Below are 21,561 nucleotides of genomic sequence, written 5' to 3'. Positions count from 1 at the left end.
GGTTTTGCCCATTATTTCCATTGAAACAGAAGTTGTGCTTTTTTTGTGGTTATCAATGGTTCTTTATTCGATTTTACTATATATATATATATATATATATATATATATATATATATATATATATATATATATATATATATTGGTATGGATAAGCTCTAATTAAAAAAATGTGTGAAGGCGTTCAATTTTTTACCTGGTTAGCAAGACTTTTTGAAACGCAATGAAATCAATGTTTTAATGACGCTTAATCAACTATAGCTTTTCTGGAGTTTTAATTTGAAATATTTGCCAGGAAGCTGCGCCTAATTCCCGTTGACTGTGAATCCATCTCTGGATAGGCGGGCTTTAGGACCCCGCGGAGCGGCACTAGGAAGCACATGGCTCCTACTCATAAGACAACAGTTCTCCTCGGTAATTGCGCTGGAATGGATGTCATTCCTCCGGGCGTCTGAGAACGCAGCAGCTTGTGCATCTGCCCGCATTTCCTCAAGTTCCGGACCTCTTTCTCTCGCCGTTCCCACTTTGTGCATGAGGCGGCTTCTCCATCTGGACAGCGCTGAGTGGGGAAAAGCCCCCAGATGGTCTCGGCTTGTCAGTGGAAATTGGACTTGCTCATATTTCAGGAAGCGGCTCTTATTTTTGGGGGGAGGCCCCCTGCGCATCAGCTGTTTTTGGACTGGGACTGGATGATGGTCGCGCTGCAGTAGAGACTCGCCGTCCACGCGTCAGCATCATGAGCAGGAACTTTGTAATTGTGACAGCACTTCAGGCATTCACAGTCTCCCTGCTGATGAGCCAGAAGATCCACTCTGCTGAAGGTAAGAGGTGAGAAGAGGTGATGCTTTGCATTTCTGACAGCTAATCATGAAGACATAACAAGAACACTTCTACTTCAAATATTTAAAAAAAACATTGTTTTTTGAATAATGATAATCAGGGGCGGAGTTAAAGGGGGTAGCGCTCCCCCCAAAAAAAGCTTTGTCCCCCCATTTTAGAGCCAATATTAGAATCATTGCTGACAAAGAATTATCAATAGAAGCTTCTTTAAGCATTGCAAAATTTATTAAAAATGAACATTTATAACACGCTCGCATGATTGCCACCCTTCCAAAATCTTCTAACTCGCCACTACCTTCAAAAATAAATATGAAAATAACCCCCTTTTTGATGCTATCATTGAATTTATATTCATTTCCTTACATCCTTTTTAAAAAAAATCTTTTTAAGTAGTTGGAACCTAAAGATGTTTAACACATGTATGTGCTATGTACCATATAAACTGAGAAATTCATTTTACCTCAATAAAGCAGTGCGACTGTCTAGTATTTATTACCTATCTGCTGTTTTTAATAAAGCTGTGGTAGAAAGTAAATTTCCTTTGAGGAATCAATAAAGTTCTATTCTATTCTACTCTATTCTATTCCAACAAGAGTACGCTTGTTCTGTGGTGCTTTAGAAGAGCTTTGTAAGTATTGATTGCGTAAGCGTCTGGTCATCATTGGCAGCCTTTAAGTTTTTTTCTGGCTGTGTCCAGTTGCTGATTGTTTAATCAATCCCAAAATGCTTCAGTTTCTCTGTTGAATTATGAGGCTGCTTTGGTGGTAAGCAAATAAAAAAAAACAAAAAAAAAGTTTACTGTTTGTTTGAGGGTGAAATGTTTAGAAATTTTGTTTAAAAGCTGCGACATCCCAGCAGCAAACCAAGACATGTCTTCATATGAGTTTAGGGGACATTTTTAAGAGCAAAGGTGCCTGTGTCTTTTTCTGTATTTTAATGGGCAAGAGCACCTGACACCATATTTATTTCCCTCAAGGTGGGATTCAACAAGAACCTCAATCCCAAACACAATGTGTAATAAAGTGGTATGAAGATGCTGCGGTAGATTCTTTTTTTTTTTGGTCTACTCAGTCACGACAGTCAGATGCCTGGGAATTCATTATCAGCAAGGGAAAATCCTTTAAACCAGGATCGGATGTTCATTTATTCAGTAACAGTCATCACCGTCATCAGACATTCGTCTTGATATGTGTTTCCCACGGGCGCCGACTCACCAAACCTTATCATGGCCGCTTCATTTGAGCCTCGGAAAGTCAAAGACAATCTTCTTTGACAGAAAATGTACCGGCGTCACTCTCACTGTTATTGGAGCCAACAGCGTCACATTAATAGAGGAAGCAGTTTTAGTTAATGGCCCTTAAAACTACAGAGAAGCTCCAATCTGTTTGTGCTCCAGTCTATCCCAAAGTGAACATATCTTTTTTTGCAGCAGTTCTCAACATTCAGGTAAAAAAGCAAACCTCATAAGAACACAGTAATCAATACATGATGTAAAATTAATGCCTGCAGGCCAGTGAGAGAGATTTGTAACAAGATACAGAACTGGTGATGAATACAAAAAAGCATTTAAACCATCAATAAATGCACTTTCTAGAATGTGTATTAAAAAAAAACAACTTAAGAATGAACTTTCTACTGAGAACCTTTGTTTCTTTAGTGTAGAGCAGGGCTGCCTATTACGTCAATCACGACGGATGTGACGGTAGATCGTGGGCCATCAAAAATAAATAAACAAAGAACTAAAAATATATTTAAGAATAAAAATCCATCTGTGTAATACGCCCAGCGACAATCTTGAATGCGCTTTCAGCATATGATGTACACACTGGCCTGTTGTTACCTGATACTAGCGCACCTACCGACAGTGCAGTGCGAATCTCGCAAATCTTACTCCAGGTTTCCTCTTTCACAGCTCTATTCCGATAAATGAAAGACTTGGTGTTGTTTAATTCCCACCTGGCACAAATCGGGATGATCAATTTTCCCTCCATGATAAATTCTGAAATGGTTGGTAATTCCGTGATTTGAAAAGGATACTACCCATACATTACTACTAAATCTGTGCGTTCAGTAGACATGCATTTTGTACGTAGAGCCTGAAAATAGACTTAAAAACTTGCGTAGCCTGAAACGCACAGACCTTTATATTGAAAGTGGTCGCTTGAATGTGTGTTTCCAAGTCAGCTTTAAACGTAGCATCAGTGTAAAGTAGCAAAAAGACAAAGCAATTTTTGTTAAACTCCACCTATATAGTCAAACATGGAGATGGAACTATCATGATATGGGGACCAACAAAGACTGAGAACAAAATCAATAAGTAAATGAGCTTGAGCTTTTATTTTGCTAAGAAGAATAAATAAGGGCCCTTTCGATAGACTGACCAACCATCCAAGGTGTACCTCACCTTCACCCGTCAGTCGCTGGGATAGGCTCCAGCAACCCTATGACTCCAAAAGGGATTAAATACATTTGGAAAATGGACGAATAGATTTATGAAAAAGGTTATTTTGGGGGAATTTGGGTTATAATTTCCCCTTTCCTCTTACACTGTGATTACCATCATGAGTGTAAAGATTTAGTGCTATCTTTTATGCAGCACCACTTTGTCTTCCCACACGTCGCTCATAAACCCATCCAAGACGGCTAAGAAGAGCTAAAAATGTTCAGCTCCATGAAATGTCATGTTTGCATACATATTTCATAAGACGCCTCTTGAGCACTTTTGTTGTCTTTCCTTCCTGCCTGTCTTATTTCTTTTGTTGGAAGATTTTTTTTGTTGTGACTGATTCCCTCCCATGGTTGAAAGTCAGTTCCAGCTGGTGTTTTCTATAGCCGGCTGCACGGTTTCAGTAAACATGGCTGTCTTTGCCGTGAGCATTGTTTACAGCTTGCCTGCTGCACCCTCGGACAAATGAAAGCCGAGCTGCATGTATATTTTCGGCCTGTTGTAAAACATACCAGCAGTGTCCAAGCCCAGTGAGACGTTATCACTGTGACGTGACCCATCCCAAGTCAAAAGCAGTTCATGTCTTTTTTGGTATGAATGGATTCACATTTTCCAGATGACTTCCTCTGACTATTAAATGCTCAGGAAGCTGGTGAGCAGAGTTGGTTGTACATTAAGGCGGAATGATCAGCCAGTTGCAGTTCCACGTGGGAAAACGTATATTTGAAAAGTAGTCATGCTTGACCTCCCATTCCTTTGGACTCTTTGGACCTGCCCAACAAAAGGGAAAGTTTTTGACTTTCTCCCTGGACTTTCACACCCAGACAGGTCATAGTTTAGCTCAGCATCCCAGAGGCTCTTCTCTCGTCTGCCCAGACGGTTCAGGTTCCTCAGATATTTCTTCTCGAATCGGCCTGCGTGAGTTTTGGATTTCATCTTGGGAAGCCTCTGGAATGAACAGCCTCCTCCCAAAACACATTCCCTCGTCTGATGAGGCTCTTGCACGAGCTTTCCTTTCAGTGACCGCTTTGTGCCCCTGTGGATCAGAACCCCGAAAAGGCCATTAGGATATGAATATTTAATCAGATGTTCAAGCGTTTCATTTACTGCTACAGATTTGTCTTGAAATGTGTTGGCTGCACTCCCATATGAATCCAGTTTTTCTTGGGCTATTTTAAAGCACATGTTTTATTTCTTTTTTTAAGAATAAAACAGTAATACATAGCATGCAAGAGATGTTTTGAATTAAGCAAGTTTTTAACTCGAGAGACTAATAATTAACAGTAAATATAAAAGCCTCATTTACCTAATTGAGACAAAAACACACAAAACCACCTGTTTTAATGTGCGGGTAATACATTTTCAAAATTACTAATATACTAATGTAAATTAAATTAATACACTAAACTTGTTTTAGATTTTAGCCAGAATTTTGAAGTACTACAGTAAGAACCGTGCTATGGAGCACGTTTAGCCTTTCAGACTGCCTTAGTTCTTTGTGGCATGGCTTTAAGGGGCTTTTGAACCACATCATGAAGGTAACGTCACACAGCTGCTGTGTGTCAGTGTATGTCTAATGAACATTCTGATGTGAACCTCCCAGTCTCAAAGGTGTATTGGTGGGACTTAGATCTGGTAACTGCAGAGGCTATTGGAGCGATTTGAATTTAACTGCCAGGTCCAAGAAACTGCTTTGAGATGATATAAGGTTTTTTTTGGAACGGTGTGTAGAAGAAACCAGCAGAAGAGGGGTTCACTCTGCTTATAAAGGTCACGGTTGGTGACAACACTATGGTTGATGGTGGAATTTGAAGTGGATTCAGTCTGGAAAAGTCAATTAGTTCAGACAGAGACTGCTTAATTTGGTCCGGATCAAGTCCTGAACCTTGTGTTTGAGCACTGAGCTCTGAGCACGGAGCCCATTCAAACTGAGAAAACTTAGAGCGTACTGGAACTCAGTCCGATCGGAAACAAATTCAGACCACCTGTAAAGAACCAAATGTGAACAGTATGAATACACCCTTAATTAAGAAACCACTGATGATGCCTAACATTTATTTAATTTTTGTTGTCGTATTTTTTTGTCATTGCTTGATAAATAAGTTTCTCCAAAAAGCATGCTTATCTCTCTCTCTCTCTCTATCTATCCATCCGTCCGTCCGACTATATATATACCGGTATTCTTTATTTAGCTAACTGTTGCAGATAAAGACAATACTTTTAAGATAAGAATTTTTTTTCCAATTTTCATTTGTCTTATTTTATTAATTCTACTGTAATTTTAGCCACAGTTTTGTGGCTATAAATGACAAAAATCGCTTCCAGTGTGGCCATTTGCTGCCGCAGCCTCTCAGCTTTGACATGATCAAGATGGCTTTCTCCATAATTAGTTTATAATATGGAAGTAAATTGAGGTGCAGTTGTCTTTTTTTCATATAGAGCGACTGTTTGTTCTTTTCTTGCACAGTTTTGTCTTACACTGCTTACTTGAGGTCTTTTTTTACCTTTTTTCTCTGTAAGCAGAAATGTTAATGCATAAATATCCTAGCAGCATGCATATTTTAATATTTTTTATCAATAACAATTGAGAAGCTTTTTAAAGTTACTCCAAGCAAATTTTCTTCAAGTACATATCTAAATGTAGTTATTTGCTGCCATATGGTTTCTTTATTAGCTATTGTATTAAAAAAACATCAACAGGTCCCAAAAAGTGACAAGTAAATGTAATATGTGAACATTTTCATCTTTCTAATAATGGTTTACAGTTTGTGCTTATTACAACACTTAGATCTTAGAGTTGTTTTAGTAAAATCTAAAAACTTTACCAAATCACTCAACATTTTTAGTCAGCCAGCCAGAGTTGTGTTCTCATTACTGCTTTTGAATTTGTCCATGCTTTTGTGGAGTTGGTGTTGCTATTCTATTTTATACAGTTTTTAATGTAAATAAAAATCAAATCAAACAAACTATATTTGCACTTTTCCTACAGATGTAACTCTAAGTGCTTTACATAAAAACATTTTCTAATTTTAAAAAGCAAGATAAAGACCATCACACATAAAAAAACCCACTATAAATATATATTATCCAATATTATTAGATTGTTTTTTAAGTCCTTTAAACAATTTAAGTTTGAATAAATCACAGAAAAAAGTGTAGTTGGTAAGAGGACAGGCACTAAGATACCTAAGAACATTGTTGACCATGACAGTTTGCAGTTAAGGAATAAAAATGTGTTTAGACTGTGAGATTTCAACAATCTGGACAAAGGTCAGTTTTCATATTGTGCAACGTAAACGTAATAAATATGAAGATGTCATCATTTATCAAACATGTCGACCTCAGGACGGTAGTATTCAGAGTAGTCTCAGAATTGTGGACAAAGACAGATGGCCACAGTTTTTCTACGCTCATGCTTTGTCCTCTGATGTGGTTATAGGAGCTGGATGATGCATCATGCAGACACATATTCTGCTGAAGGAACCAGATTTTCTTATTCTTTGGAATTCTGAACATTTTTCACGCATTGGCCTCCATCTGCTATGCTGCATTATCACACGCAGTCATGACTGATTATTGAAGCCACAACATAAATGTCTCAAACTCTTCGCAAGGAAAACTAGGTTTCATTCAAATTTTTGTATTTCTTTGTTGTTTTTTTTACAAAAGAATTCTTCTCTCCTGCTCTCCCCAAAGTCCTGTGTTCCACACCTGCAGTCAAAAGCAAAAGCTTTATGGGTTTATGGATTTTCCTCCATGGAATAAGCCACTTTCCTCAGCTGGGAAGCCTTCTACAAAGAAAGGGATAAGGCCAGAGTCAATTTTTGATCTACTTTATGCCTGGAAAGAGGCATACAGGCTCGAAGAGCTCCAACTAATGTTACAATTTCTCCTTTTTTTTTCCTTTTGGACATATTCTCTCAGAGATTTTCTAATGGGTTTTGGATTTGTATTAAAAAGTGACTCAAGTGGCATTAATTTTTTTTAGGTTTGCAGGCTTTAGGTACTTTTTAACAAGAACTTTGAAGCCACTCTAACATCTTCCAGTTCATCATTGTCTTATAGGGGCCATGATAAAGCACTGAATATATTTTTTTCAAGGATTTCTTTGTAAAAACAATTTAAAGGCTCAGTAGTTACTTAGAAATTTCTGTCGCAGGAGGGAGTTTGTGGCCCACCAAGTGTATTTTCTACTTAACAAACTTCTTTCCAACTGCATGTTTTCGTCTGCTCCTGATTCACAACGATCTGAATAAAGAAATACTCCGAAATGCAATTTTAAACTTAATTTCTTTTAAATATTTGTTCCCCACCATTAGAAAAATGCTACAAGAACATGTTAAAAACACCAACAACAAGCTTAAAACAAGCTCTCCTTAATTTCTTACAATCCTGTCTTGTACTTGTGTCTAGACTGATTTTTCTTCCTTATTTTTGCAAGAGTGAGGGCAAAATGCAACATGTTTCCTAATTGGCACCTATTTGATCAGGAAGCAGACAGGTCACTTCCTGCCTGTATGAATATCTAACAAATTGGCCCCCTTGAAGGTCCGCTGCTGTCAGATCTTTGTTCGCATCCGTCAGAGTTTGGTTTGAAAGGCAAACCACTGATGTATTTTTAAGCAGACTCAAAACACAGACAGCTGAGAAGGTTCAAGGAAAACCTTGACCAACCTGGCCCCGTTAAAGTCTGCTTTCTAACATTTTCAAACACAAAAGGTGGGATTGTATGGTATATTGTAATTTAAGGGCCTAAACTGACGCCTGCTGATTGCTTTTGTGAGAATCCAACAAGCAAGTGTGTTCAAATTAAAAAGGGGAAATCGACAAACCTTCACATATCCTTTTTTTTTTAAGTCGAAAAGTTTCTACAGGGAAACAAAATGGATCTGTGCATACAAATTACAGATCAAGTAAATCAGAGAGCTTAAATTACTCATGAGAACACACAAGATAATAAACTGAGAACAAACAACTTTACACTTTATTGACTTCTACTAAAATCTATATGCTTGGAAAGCTGAAAAGCCAATGTTTTCTTTCTAAAAATCTAATAAGAAAAGTACCCAGCTCTGTTTAATTGCATTATGTCCCATTAAAGACAGTGGAATGGCACTGAAATTGACTTTTCACTGTGTGTTAAAGAAAAACACAGCCTTGCAGCTTTCTTAGGTGGGTTAGAAGCACTCATGTTGACGTCATTATTTACATATTTACTGTTAGCATCCTTACAACACAAAGTTTTTTCAGTTTTTTACTTAATATCCATGATTTGTAGAAAAAAAGGAGAGCAACATCGGAAGAATATTAGGGATGTTCTTGGTTCCTAAAAAGGTGGGGGTTTCATTTTTTTGGTATGGTGTTGAGGAAGTAAAACAAACCTGTGGTTTGTTTGACAGCCCTATGACCTGCAGCCACTGAGTTGCCTGTCCGTACAGCAAAATATTCTGAAGGCAAACATCTAAAGGCTTGGCTGACACAGAGATCCTGACGCTGAGGCAAAGCCATGAAAAAAGGTTAAAGAAATTCAAACAGCTACAATCATCCAGTCAATGTGCTGACATCGAGTTGATTGAAATGTTGTTGCAGGATCAGCAGACAGAGCATGAACTGAAATAACTGCAAACTGGAGCTGAAGAAACTGGGCCAAAATGTCTTTATGACAATAGGAGCGGAGTGCTTTATAGCCGTCAAATTACAAAAAAGGTCAATATAAAATCAACAACTTTTTTTGTAATTTGACGGCTATAAAGGGCTAAATCTCTTTCTGCTTGTCTTGTATATATATAAAAATATATATGCATATACAAATATATGTATATATATGTAGATTAACATATATTTGATCAACTCAATCATTTTAGTACATCAGTTTACATCTGTCTTAATTTGTAACATGAATGAAGTTTCTATTGTGATGAAAGACTGGCAACATACCTTTAAAGCAAATAAAATAAAATAAACATGTTTTTTGTGTTTTTAACATGTGCTTGTTGCATTTTCTGAGAATGGAGGACATATGTGAAGAAAATTAAGATTAAATTTGCCTTTCTGAGGATTTCCTTTTTCAAATTGTTGTAAATCAAGGAGCAGACAAAGAAATTCCACTTGAAAACGATTGTGCTTGTGACATTGCGAGCTCCCTGCTCTGAGCTCCCAGCCACGGGAGGGGAAGGGGTGGACGGGGTTGCTCCGCACCAACCACTAACCTCTGTGTGTTTGTTGATAAGGGAAGAAAGCCACCAAAAAACTCAATTGGAATTGAATCCATTTATAAAAGTTGAATCAAACTCAAACTGAGTACTCTGGATCTTCACCATGAGGAACAATGCCCTGTAAAATGGATTCCACAGGCATACCCCCGAGGCGGGCCCTGTGTGGCTTCAGACCCCATGGTCCCTAATACCTCAGTGGTCAGTGTCCGTCCCCCTGCTACTGCCGACAAGAACATTTATAGCTTTGTTTTACAGTGGAAAAGTGCTGATTAGATTGGGTTAATGTAGCAATGCATTCAACAATGTGTTAACAACAAAGTATGAAAGTGTAATATAATATAAATGCATAAAAAAAACTTAATTTAGTATCAAAACCTTTCACCGCCCATAACTAATAACTCAGAAATTATGTCCTAGAAAATGAAATTTTCTGACAAGTTTTTTGAATTTGGCTAAAAATGAAATAATCATAATTAAAAGACCACTGGGAAAGTTTTTACAATAGATCAAAAGATGATTGGAATGGATTTACTAAGTCCTAACGAGGGTTTGGTTTTTATCTGACGTTGAAGGATCTGTCAGTATCCGCAGCTACTTATCGTTCGCGGCTTCTCGGAGGAGCTTTGAAAGTGCACGAGGCATGTGCTTCCCATGATAGGGAGAAGTTCCAATGAGCCGCAAAACCAAATCTGCCTTAGGAACCATATAATGAGCTTTCACACAGCTTTGCTCTGGAGGATCCCCCAGCTCTGACCTTCGTTGCTACATGAACGCATGTAGTATTCATGACAGGCAGCGAGAAAAAATTATGAGGGAGGAGATGGTAAAAAACAAAGTGTCTCACTGTAATGTCATTGGATTCTCGGACAGCATTAACCTCATGCTGAGCAGAGGGAAACTTTTACAGTGGGGCCATCTTTTTCTCGTAGAGTTATTATATTCTGACACAAAGAGCTATTTACCAGTAGAGGGAGCTTGGTGTTAAACCGCTCCTTTATAGCCTTAAAAAATGTCCCCTAATAAATACAGCAATTAATGTCTGTCATAGCCGTGGCTTCTGACACACTGCTTTATTATTGGATTTGGGTTAACGGCTGCTTTAACGAGATGCAGGGGAATTTTTTTTTTTTTTTTTACTGTGATGGTGGTTTCTGTGTTTCTTAGTTTAATGTAAATGGTGTTGACATATCGCCACCCAATAGGGTTCAATGTTTACCATGGAGTCCTGCCAAAATTATGAAGCACTTTGCACCGTGTTCTGCTAGACTTCCAGAGCTGTGGCTCAATGCAGGAAAGAAGGTGAGGGGGGTAAGAAAAGTAAGTATTCGTTACCTTCAGATTTTATTTTGAGCAAGCCTGTGTGTGAGATTGTTGCTTATGTAAAAAAGATTATCTGATCATATTCATTGAAGGTTTTGTGTCAATCTCTAAGTGTGTAACCTAGAGGTAGGGGGGGTCAAATGAATGGCAATTAATTACAGATAAATTAGCATATTTTTTTTTGTTTTTAATGCGTTAATGTCATCTTTAATCTATAAATATTGGTAGCGTCAGATGGTTGCTTCCATTAATCTCTAAAAATGCACACCTCAAAGGGAATTGTCCCACTTCTACCATGGTCGCTTACGAAGAAACTCTTATTACATTTTTTAAGTTTAGATCATTTTTTAGAAAAAGTGGACTTTTTGATATGAGGTTTTTGAATAAAAAGTTAGATGAAAATAGATTATTTAGATGAATTAATTACAGGTCATGATTAATGAATTGCTCAAGATATTTATCGCATGACAGAGCCGTAATAGAGGTTCATTATAAATATTTGGATTTTTCATTAGTGGCTGATCAAAACATTTATGTCATATTTCTTTTTAAATGTCGAAAAAATAAACAGTTTCAGTAGATTTGTTGGTATCAATGATTAGCAACTGTTGGAACTCTGCAAGTATTTTAAGGAACAAGCATTAAAAAACAACAGTGAGGCAGTCTATAGTTCTTCTGTCCAAGGTCACGTTATGATAGAACGTCTGCTTGATGGGTCCTCTCACTGCTTCATTCATCATTCTGTTCCCAACAATTATTCTATTTGAATTAACATCATTTGCCCTCTGTTTGGGCATCAATGGAATTCGTGATGTGCCTGTCAATTGCAATAATCACATTTTCCGACATGGTCTGAAATTGAAGCTTTTGCCCTAGAAACATTGCTGGGTTGTGTCACAACTTTAGTAATTGCTCTGAATAACAACCAAAATAAATATAAGCTTGTAGAAGATATTTACTTGAAAGATTTGAGTTTAAAGGCCTGTTCACACCGGGACGAATTTCGCCGGCGATTTTCGCCGACGTTTAACGCCTCGTGACTAAACAAAGGGCACCAATGTGAGTGTGCACACCGAGGCGAAAAAACGCCAAGCGCCAAAGCGTCAAAAAAAAAAAACGCCTCGGGTTCGTTTTTTTTTTTCGACGCGTCGCGTCGAAATCTATTCGACCAATGAGAATGGCGCTTTTGCACACGTGTCTGGAGCTTCTGAAGTTACAGTAAAACACAACTTGGGGGCGCTCAAACACAAAACTGCCTTGCTGAGCACACATACCAGCGAAGAAGTTAGACGCCAAGTAGCGTCTACACAGCCGCGAAGAAATAATGACGGACATTCTTAAATATCCCCTTACCAAGTACCAGTTGGAGCTACTGATGCTTGAAATATTCATGTTTTCTTTGTATGATTCTGACAAGCGCGTAAATACTTGCTCTCTTCTTCTGAGTGAAAAGCGACTTTAAGAAGCGTAAATTTGCGCAGCGCCACCTTGTGTACAGGAGTATTTCTGTTTACATTAAGCGCCATCTAATGTCAGGGAAGGAAATTGCATGTTCGCTCGGCTCATCGTCAGCGAAAATCGCCTGGGTGTGAACACAAAAAACGTGGCGAAAAACGCTGGCGAATAACGCCTGGCGAATATTCGTCCCGGTGTGTACGGGCCTTTACAAAAGAAAAACTCTTTCACATGCTTATTTTAGCACATTCCATTATTTTGCAAAATTTCTTGCATCACGATTTTTAGATGATGACATCCGTCAGTGGGACTTTTTCCGTTTGGTCTCCAGAACATCAACAGTGATGTGAGTTGTTCTTTGCAGAGTCCAAGACTCTTTACACCGAACTTTATGATTATCCAATCAAATAAAGAGAGCTATACATTCAGAAATTCATCTAACCATAATCCGTTGTTTCTGCTCTGACCTTTTGATTGGATAAGAGCCTAGTGCGTTACCACCCTCTGGGAGGTGTAGGTTGGCATATTTGTTCTGGAGTTCTTTCCTCCAACTCAGTCAGGTTATTTGGTGGAAATATTATTATCCTCCCCATTTTTTATTTATGAGATTGTTTTTTTAGTCTTCCTTTATTCATAAATCATTTATTATTTCATTGGCTTTTGCATTTACAGCTTAATAAAAAAGTATGGCATGGTGTGTGAGCATTAAATGTCAAATAAATAAAAAATGTCCCCAAAACCCCAAAAGGTGCTTATGAGTTGATGATTATACCAGAAATGGTGCTTTTAAGGTACAGTCATAAGGACACAACTAACACACGCATGGTTTATGCTAGGTACACACCGGGCATGTCATGCGCGTTCAAGAACCAGCATTCTTGAACACACTAGCATTTGGCGTTCACACTGGACTGTCCCTGCCTGATATTAGTGCATGTACTCACAGTTGGAAGGGGCTTGGTGTAAAATGTCAGTGTCAAATGTCAAAATTTCTCCTTCGTGATCAATTTTCAAACGGTTGGAACTTTCGTGAATAAATAATGATGCTACTTTTACATCACTACCAAATCCAAGTCTGTGATTGGTCAAAGTTCAACTTGTTTAACTTTCAACGCACGTTCAATGGGCACACGTTTTGTACGTTGAGCCCCAAAACAGTCTTTAAAACTTGCTACGTGTGAACACGGGAGTTTTATGCTTGTTTACCTAGACTTTTCATTGGAAGTGGTCGCTTGAACGATCATTTCTAAGCCCAGTGTGAACTGCATGTTCAAAATAATTATGCAACCACTTGTGTCCAATCACATTTTGTCTTCTTCTAATGTTAATCAAATTGCATTAAAAAAAACTAAATGCATTTACAGACTGTCACATAATAAAGTGTTAATGTTATAAATAGAGTTACAATTTATTGGTCTTTCAAAAAACAAGTTCTATTTATATTAATTACACATTGAAAACCCATTCTCCGTTTATTCTACTGACACTTGCAGAAAAGGAGTTGTTGGAATTACAGTTTTTTAAACTGCAGAAGTCTTTTTCTTCAACTCCTGAAGTCTGACACCCAAGGACTCCTCTGAAGAATGGTTTTCTTCTTCTGTGACTCTTAACAGACCTTGACTGCAGCTGTCCCTGGTGTTTTGTTTGTGTCTTCAGTTTGTCCTTGGCAAGTGAAACTCGGCTTGATCGGGCTGAGAGACGATTGATTTGGCCTTTACACACAGCTTTTTCCCCGTCTCCGTGTTCTTTATCCCTCTGGGTTATGTTCTCTGTGTGTTTTAAGTCATTGTCCATCTGTTCCGGGTGGCAACATCCAATTATTTATTCCAAATTCGTCTTAAACTGAGCGCACATGTTTGTACACTTTAAAGTTCATTTAGCTGCTTCTGAGTCGGCTTACATTCATCCGTGTTTGTGCTCTTTCTCGGTCACCTGAAAAAGATTTATAAGTATTTTGATAACTGAGTAAAAACAATTATAAATTTAGGCCTTGCTTTCAGTGCTGACAACTCTGTTATAAAGGATGTCTGTTTTACTAATCATAAAAAGATTTTTAAATGATGAATTTGCAGGAAACGTATTAAGAATACATCAGTTTAGTGCCAAATTTTTAATCTTATTTCTTTCTGCAAGTACTCGGAATTTATTATTGTCTGCAGTCCAAATTTCAAATATTTCAGCGTTTGTTTATCCAATTCTGATTTATGTAGGCCACACAAATTTAATTGGAGTGTCTAAAATGTGTGCAAAAAAAATAATTAATTAAAAAAACACGGAGCCAATTATTTCGTTATGGTTTCCAAAAAGAGAAAATGCAATGGATATAGAATTTAAAGCCCATATGCCCAGTTAAGCAAAAATCTTACCAAGAATTCCTGAATCTACATATTTTTTAAATTGTATATCCTTGATGGACATGTTCTTTTTCACTTTCTAAATAGTGGATTTCATTCTGCCATTCTTTAATTTTAAAAGTGTAATGGGGCGACCTCTTGCAGTTTTCCCCCCCTTGTTTTGAACTTTTCAACTTGATTTAAAAAGAAAGCATTTGGAGCTTTTAGACTTCTTGATGAAAATGACCTTTTTGAGAAATTTCCTTCTTCTTTAAGAGCTCTGTTCACCTCAGAAAATTCCCCCAACACCGTCACAAAAGGCAATTTTTAAGAGTAGAGAGAAGAGACAAAGCCATTTAAGTCTTGTAGGTTATAGTGCAGGTTCTGACACTAATTATTACATTTTTAATTAACCCTGTTGAGTATGGAGTAAGCATTAGAAATGTTGAACCTGAACTGATCCCTTTATATGCCGTCCTCGGAGCAGAATCTCTTTTATGCTGATGACACACTAATATAATGTCTTCTAACACCCACTTACTTATGGGTTAAGCAAAAAGAAACACATGCATGAAGACAGAGTTGAGCGCAAATGACTTCTTTTCACAACTTTTCAAAAGAATTTGAATACAACTTTTGGTTGGTTTGACATGTCTGTTTTGAATATGACTTTTCTTTTTTTTGAATATGAAATTTGTCCCGTTGGAATACTCTCAAATATAGATCAAAAGATGATCTGAGTAAACAAAAAATGTTTTTTTTAGTAGGCATATTTTGAGACTTAAAACAAGTCTTTTGCCCTGAAGAACTTTCAGTCAAAATTGTAATCTATAATAATAATCCATAAATTCATGTACACAAGTTTGACCCTTTAAAGATGCATGTTTGATAATAAGTCATAAGGATTGTTAGATAAGTAGGAATTCAAGCAGTTACAACAGGGTTTGATTTTTGTTAGTTTGAAATGCACAAGTTGGGCTTTTTGTGGTTGAAGCACATCATTTAACATAATTTCCATTTCTTTACTATGACCAATCAAGTATTAGTTTTAGCAAATTTTCACTCACCTTTTGTAATCAGTCTAATACTCAAATTATGCTAAAATGTCTTTGAAAAAGCCATTTTTGAACTGGTCGCTGAGGTGCATTGTCCTGATATTTTGCACTGAAATGATTTTCAAAAATATGTTGTGCCAAACCCTGACCTGACCTTTTATTTATTTTTCTGCTGGACCCGATCAGAGATGTGTCTGCCTGAGGGGAGCAGACACATCCTGGGTTTTGCTGGTTTTTCTTTTCCTCTGCTTGGATGATTCCTCTTCTTCCTTTCTATGATGATGAAAGGATCATTTATCATAGCTGTTTTCTACAGGCATCCAGGTACATCAGTGTGAGTGGGGCCATTCCTAGACTGTACCCAGTCACTCAGAAAATGTCTTTCAGCAGCATTTTCTTCATTTCATACATGTGAATTCCTGGACTTTAAAACTATAAAACTCATCAATTATGATGAAATTGTCCAAAAACACAAACACCCACAAAAGAGAACAGATTGACTCTAAAAGAATAACAGATTTATATAACCTTAAAATCAAAGATCTGATGAGAACTCTGATGAGAAATTTAAATTCAAGTAAAAATAAACTTACCATTTTGCATTCCAAGTGATATTTTTCCAATTTCGATTCGATTATCGACTCATCTTATTTTAAAACAAATTTTTGAAATTGTATTGGTGGATTTGATTCAATTCTGCTTCAGATAGATCAATCTGGTTTGATCCTAGGAATAGAAATTGATTCATTGATTAATCGATTAATTGTCAAATCCCTACAAAAAGCCTATTGTGGGTATAAAACTCCATGGTCCTTGTTGTAGTCATTTATCATTCCACTAGAGGAAGTAGAAGGGCTTTTTGTGCTCATTTAAAAATGGCTGCCTCCTTGAAAAGCACTTTTGGTGGGAAAAGTCAAGCTAATTTTCAGAACTTTATGGTGAGATCAACTCATCTATTGTTGATCTTTTTTTTAAAATAACTACTTGGTGTATTGAAAAAATAGAAAATGTGTTGATAATTAATTCTTATTAATCCACTTACACCAGCTGTCTCACTTTGAGATAGTTGGTATATAAGGTTCTTTTTTCCTGAACATTCATGTAAATATTTTTGCGTCTTAAAATAACATAATTGTGAGGAAAAACTTACTAAATCACCATACATATCATAATTGATACTATCTACATCTTGTAAAAATTGTACCGCAAACATTTCTTTGTGGATTCCATCAGAGAACACATTTTAATAAAAGAAAATTGACTTTTTTCATCATTGCTTTGATGCAAGTGGGCTTTACAGGATTAAGAAAGCAAAGCAACAATTCTGTAAATCTACTCAAGAGTTTGTACCATTCGGAGGATTTCACTTGTCATAGTCTATTCTTTAAGCTGTCAAAGGTGTTGGTTCTTGTTTGGAACCAACACCATGGGTTTTTTAGTACAGAAGAGAACTGCTGTCAGAATGACTGTGGAAAATGTTTTTTGTGTGCCTTTCCTGTGTCGCTCATCAGACCCAGACTGTCATCTGGAGTGCTCTTTATCCCATCTCCCAACCAAGATGCAGACAAGTGGGGGGCACGGCCTCATCAAGTGTGAAAATGAAAAGAACGGCATGTCATTTGTGTAGCAAAAGAAAAAAAACGACTAAACACACAGCTGCATTTTTGCCTGTCAAGAAAAGAGAGAGAGCTAAGGCACAATGAGAGAAAGGGGGCTCTGGGGTTTAATAATAACAACCAACTGTTGGTTTGCTTTGGGGAGAATAGATTGGGGTAAAAGGGGTCAGAGTTGTAACAGTTCTGTATCCAAGAATGTTTGGAGATTTAAGAACTGATCAAGGTCAACCAACAGCTTCCAACAGAAACTCCCAAGTCCCGAACTCCCATTTAGGAAACTTGATAAAACTAAGGGGATTTTTTAAAATCTAAGATACTATCAATAATTTTTATACTGTGAACGGTTTACATATTTTAAGTAATGTCATTGTGAACTTGATGTAACTGTTGATGTGGTGTTTCAGCTGCTATCATGGACATATTGGAAAATAGGGATTTAAAAATACTTAAATCCTAATTTCAGTCAGACAACTCTTGCAGTAAGAAATATTTATTTGACATTTTTCCATATTCTTTAAGTTGGCATTCACATATTTTCGTTTGGCATAAGGCTCCGTTCAATTCCATAAAACTTCCATAAAATTTCCATAAAACTTTCGGGTAACAAAACCCCCCTTTATGGAGCCCACAGGTGGAAGCCGGGGAGGAGGGTGGGGCGAAGAATGAGCGCTGAAGGTAAGAAAGAATGAACAACTGCGCACCTGGCTTAAATAGGACGCTGAGCAGGTGAGTTAATTAACTGAACCGCCCTGGGGTATTTACCTGAAAACACTGCTTCGAGTATCTGCCCGAAATACGATAAATCGTCATTTCAGTCAGACAACTCTTGCAGTAAGAAATATTTATTTGACATTTTTCCATATTCTTTAAGTTGGCATTCACATATTTTCGTTTGGCATAAGGCTCCGTTCAATTCCATAAAACTTCCATAAAATTCCATAAAATTTCCATAAAACTTTCGGGTAACAAAACCCCCAACACTAAAATCATCCAGAAGAAGAGAAAATGTGAATGTATAATCAGTGTGTAATAAAATGGGGTGTGTTTTCGGCAGCATTCCATTTTCATTTCATTTCCCAGTATGACTGCTATGTGTGACCCGGCACCATTGACCGTTTGGGCCGCCCCCGTTCGAGTACAGCGCCACGAAGGGAACATGCTATCTAGTGGATCTGCTATGTGTGACCCGGCACCATTGACCGTTTGGGCCGCCCCCGTTCGAGTACAGCGCCACGAAGGGAACATGCTATCTAGTGGATCTGCTATGTGTGACCCGGCACCATTGACCGTTTGGGCCGCCCCCGTTCGAGTACAGCGCCACGAAGGGAACATGCTAACTAGTGGATCTACTATGTGTGACCCGGCACCATTGACCGTTGGGCCGCCCCCGTTCGAGTACAGCAAACAAATGAGCTTAAGAACCAGATTCGAGCTCCGCGCATACTATGATACAACTTAGAGCAACCTAAATTTTGAGGCTTCCACCTGGCTATAATTTTCTTTTAACATCTATAATTGAAGAATTCACATTCATTCTGCGGTTGACATTGATTAATTAATTCAGTCAGAAGTGTCATTGGAATGCAGAGGAGGTCCAACGCCCCGTCCCTTTCAGTGCAGCAATAGGTACGTCGAGCAGTCATCGTTGCAGCACCAGATCAAGGAATGCATGGGTGACATCATTTCCTGGAAATGGAGAAGCTGATCGGGGCGTAGGGGTTCGCAGACTCAGGATGCGATGCATAGATAAAAACAAAGCAGTATTAGTCTTGACAAGAATATATAAATAACCCAGAAACTGATCAGTTTCAAAATGATTGAGATAAATTAAATAACAGTGCTTTTCAAAAAAAAAAAACAAATCTGAGAAAGTGAAATTTAGTAGATAGTTAAGGTAAAGACCCATTGTGGATTTATCGCACCCTAGAAACCACCATAATTACAAATTCCAACAGTGAAATGATAGTGAAATATATGACCTGCACGAAATCTTAACACCAATTTTTTATATACTCCAATGATGAGAAAAGTAACCTTTGACAGTTTCAGAGGGACGCACCTTCAGGAGGCCATCAAGGAGTAGGAGTAGTAGATGGGAAGAGTAGCCAAGGATATTTGTATATGAGGAAGGTCAACATCCCACGTAGCAAAGGATTACAGCTCGGCTGGATTTGATGCCTTGTATTTGATATTAGTGGTTCTCAAATTTTTCAATTAGCCAAGGGCGACTGGATACTGCAAAAGAGAACTTGAGAGCCATGAGGGATCATAGGTTTTGATAGTATTTGTGCTAGACTGAACCTTAAGCATTTAGAGGCGGAGTATAACAAGCCTCTAAATGGGGATGCATCTAGCAGAGTGTCATCTGCTTAAACAAGGCAGATGGAAGACTGACTTGTGGACACAAGATTTAACTCTTGAACTAAGCTTGAGAGCGCAAGTGATATATTTCCTACGGTCAGGGTAGAAGTTGCTCAAGGTGTTATTTAAACATTAACCAAGTCAACCGATGACACAATACTATCATTCAATATTGAATCAGCCTTAATATAATCTCCAAGGATGAAATAACCGGACGACCCCTTAAAAACCATCAGAGCTGTAGATTCCGGCGGCCGGACAAACACAAACCACTCTTCTTAAATCCTTTTCCCCCAAACCAGAAGGCGCAGACTCAGGAGAACAAGTGGAGGGAGCCTGAAGACACAACAGGTATCACAAAACCACACCAGGCATAGAGACGGAAAGATCAAACGCAAAACACGAAAATCCAGAACAGGAACACGTGGCCCAGGATCGAACTACCCAGAACAAGAACACAAGATGAACGGATGACCATAGGACCAAAGCTACAGCAAATGTCAGGTGGCCCAATCATTGACGAATCATATCCAACCAAAATTCGAAGAAATAACATGCTGCACAAAAGCTAGAGATGACATAATGGGGAGAGACAAGCATCAATGAACCACCCAAATCTATAGAAGAAAAATAAATCCGGACGGGTGGAGGACCATACATTATAGATAACGTGGAAACCCAATTTTGAAAATAAAGTTTTTCCACAGAGATTCAAAAGACCAGGGATACAGAGTAAAGTTGGCCACCAAGAAATAATCAATAACATGCAAAATGAAGGGCACCCATCGCCTACAAATATCCAGCACAGGGCGATAAAGTCGATTTTATGAGGACTGCCACGACAACGGAAAGGTAAACCGACAAACACCTGGAGCGCCAACTGAAGGCCAAGAGACGCCACTGAGAGGCATAGAGGCAGAACAGTGAGACCATCAGTGACAGTCATCCTCAGCCTTATATCGCGTTCGGAGGAAATTCGTGGAGACAGCATGGGGAGCTGAAGAAAATATATACCAATCCTGAAGGCGCATGGGGAACCAGGCCACTGATGCCCAGAAGATTAACTGCGAGGCGCTAGCAGGTCCAGATCAAGTCACATCAACCTGAACACTTCCTAGGGGCCACCCTTAGTGGCAGCTTGAAAACGATGCCCCGGAAGAATCCATCACATAGCCCCCACAAACCTCCAACCAAACTAGAGAGAGAATAACAAATTAACTGTCCAGCCGAGAAAACAAGGCCGCGACGAGACTGACACACTCACTAATGCGGCCGACGCAAGTCCCTGAAGCCAGGGAATGACCCACTGGGGTACACAGAGCGGGGAAAAACAGGCGGAGCAGAACCAGATGCAGAACATGCGGGGCAATGAACGAGGATCGCAGAGTGAATAAAATGAGCCATAGACGCATAAGAGAGACCAATCATAGGGAAAAATGTCCACAGAGCAGAGACGGGTCCAAGAGACACTGATTCACATTCTAACTAACCAGCAGCTACAACAACGAAGAAAACAAACAGAAGAAACGCCATAATAATAAAGCCAGCATCAAATTAAAGACAATCAAAATTTACACACAGCTCCCAAAGAACAAAACAGCAATAGAAAACAAATGCTAAAAGCCACGATAAATTCAGCCAGCACGAGAAACCTGTCCAAACGAGGCCTGCCAGCCTTCACAACCACAGAAAGGACCCCACAACCCCTGAAAAAAAATAAAACAACCGGACGACGCAGAACTACGCAGCAGAAAAAGAATCAGAAGTGCATCATGAAGGACCCGGAGAAAAAACTACAATTCCCAGGGTCCTTAGGGGCGTGACGTCACCGAAGTAAACAGGAAGTGAGACGCAGCCATAGAAAACTACACGGGAAAAGTACCGCAAGACGCTCACCGTGGATAATTGGGGTGACCACGGCAG

General features: G+C 38.4%; 1 protein-coding gene across 1 annotated transcript in view; it reads left to right on the top strand.

Moving 5' to 3' along the window:
- The first annotated feature begins 388 nt into the window (after positions 1-388).
- Positions 389-21,561, top strand: part of adam12 (ADAM metallopeptidase domain 12) — a 100,036-nt gene continuing 78,863 nt past the window's right edge. Inside the window, exon 1 of the mRNA XM_011488263.3 lies at positions 389-818. Coding sequence (XP_011486565.1) covers positions 734-818 — 85 coding nt within the window. The 5' untranslated portion in view covers positions 389-733. The remainder of the gene's footprint in view (positions 819-21,561) is intronic.

The sequence above is a fragment of the Oryzias latipes genome, chromosome 19, assembly GCF_002234675.1.
Source record: "Oryzias latipes chromosome 19, ASM223467v1".
Lineage (NCBI taxonomy): Eukaryota > Metazoa > Chordata > Actinopteri > Beloniformes > Adrianichthyidae > Oryzias > Oryzias latipes.
This window is presented reverse-complemented; position numbering and strand designations above follow the sequence as displayed.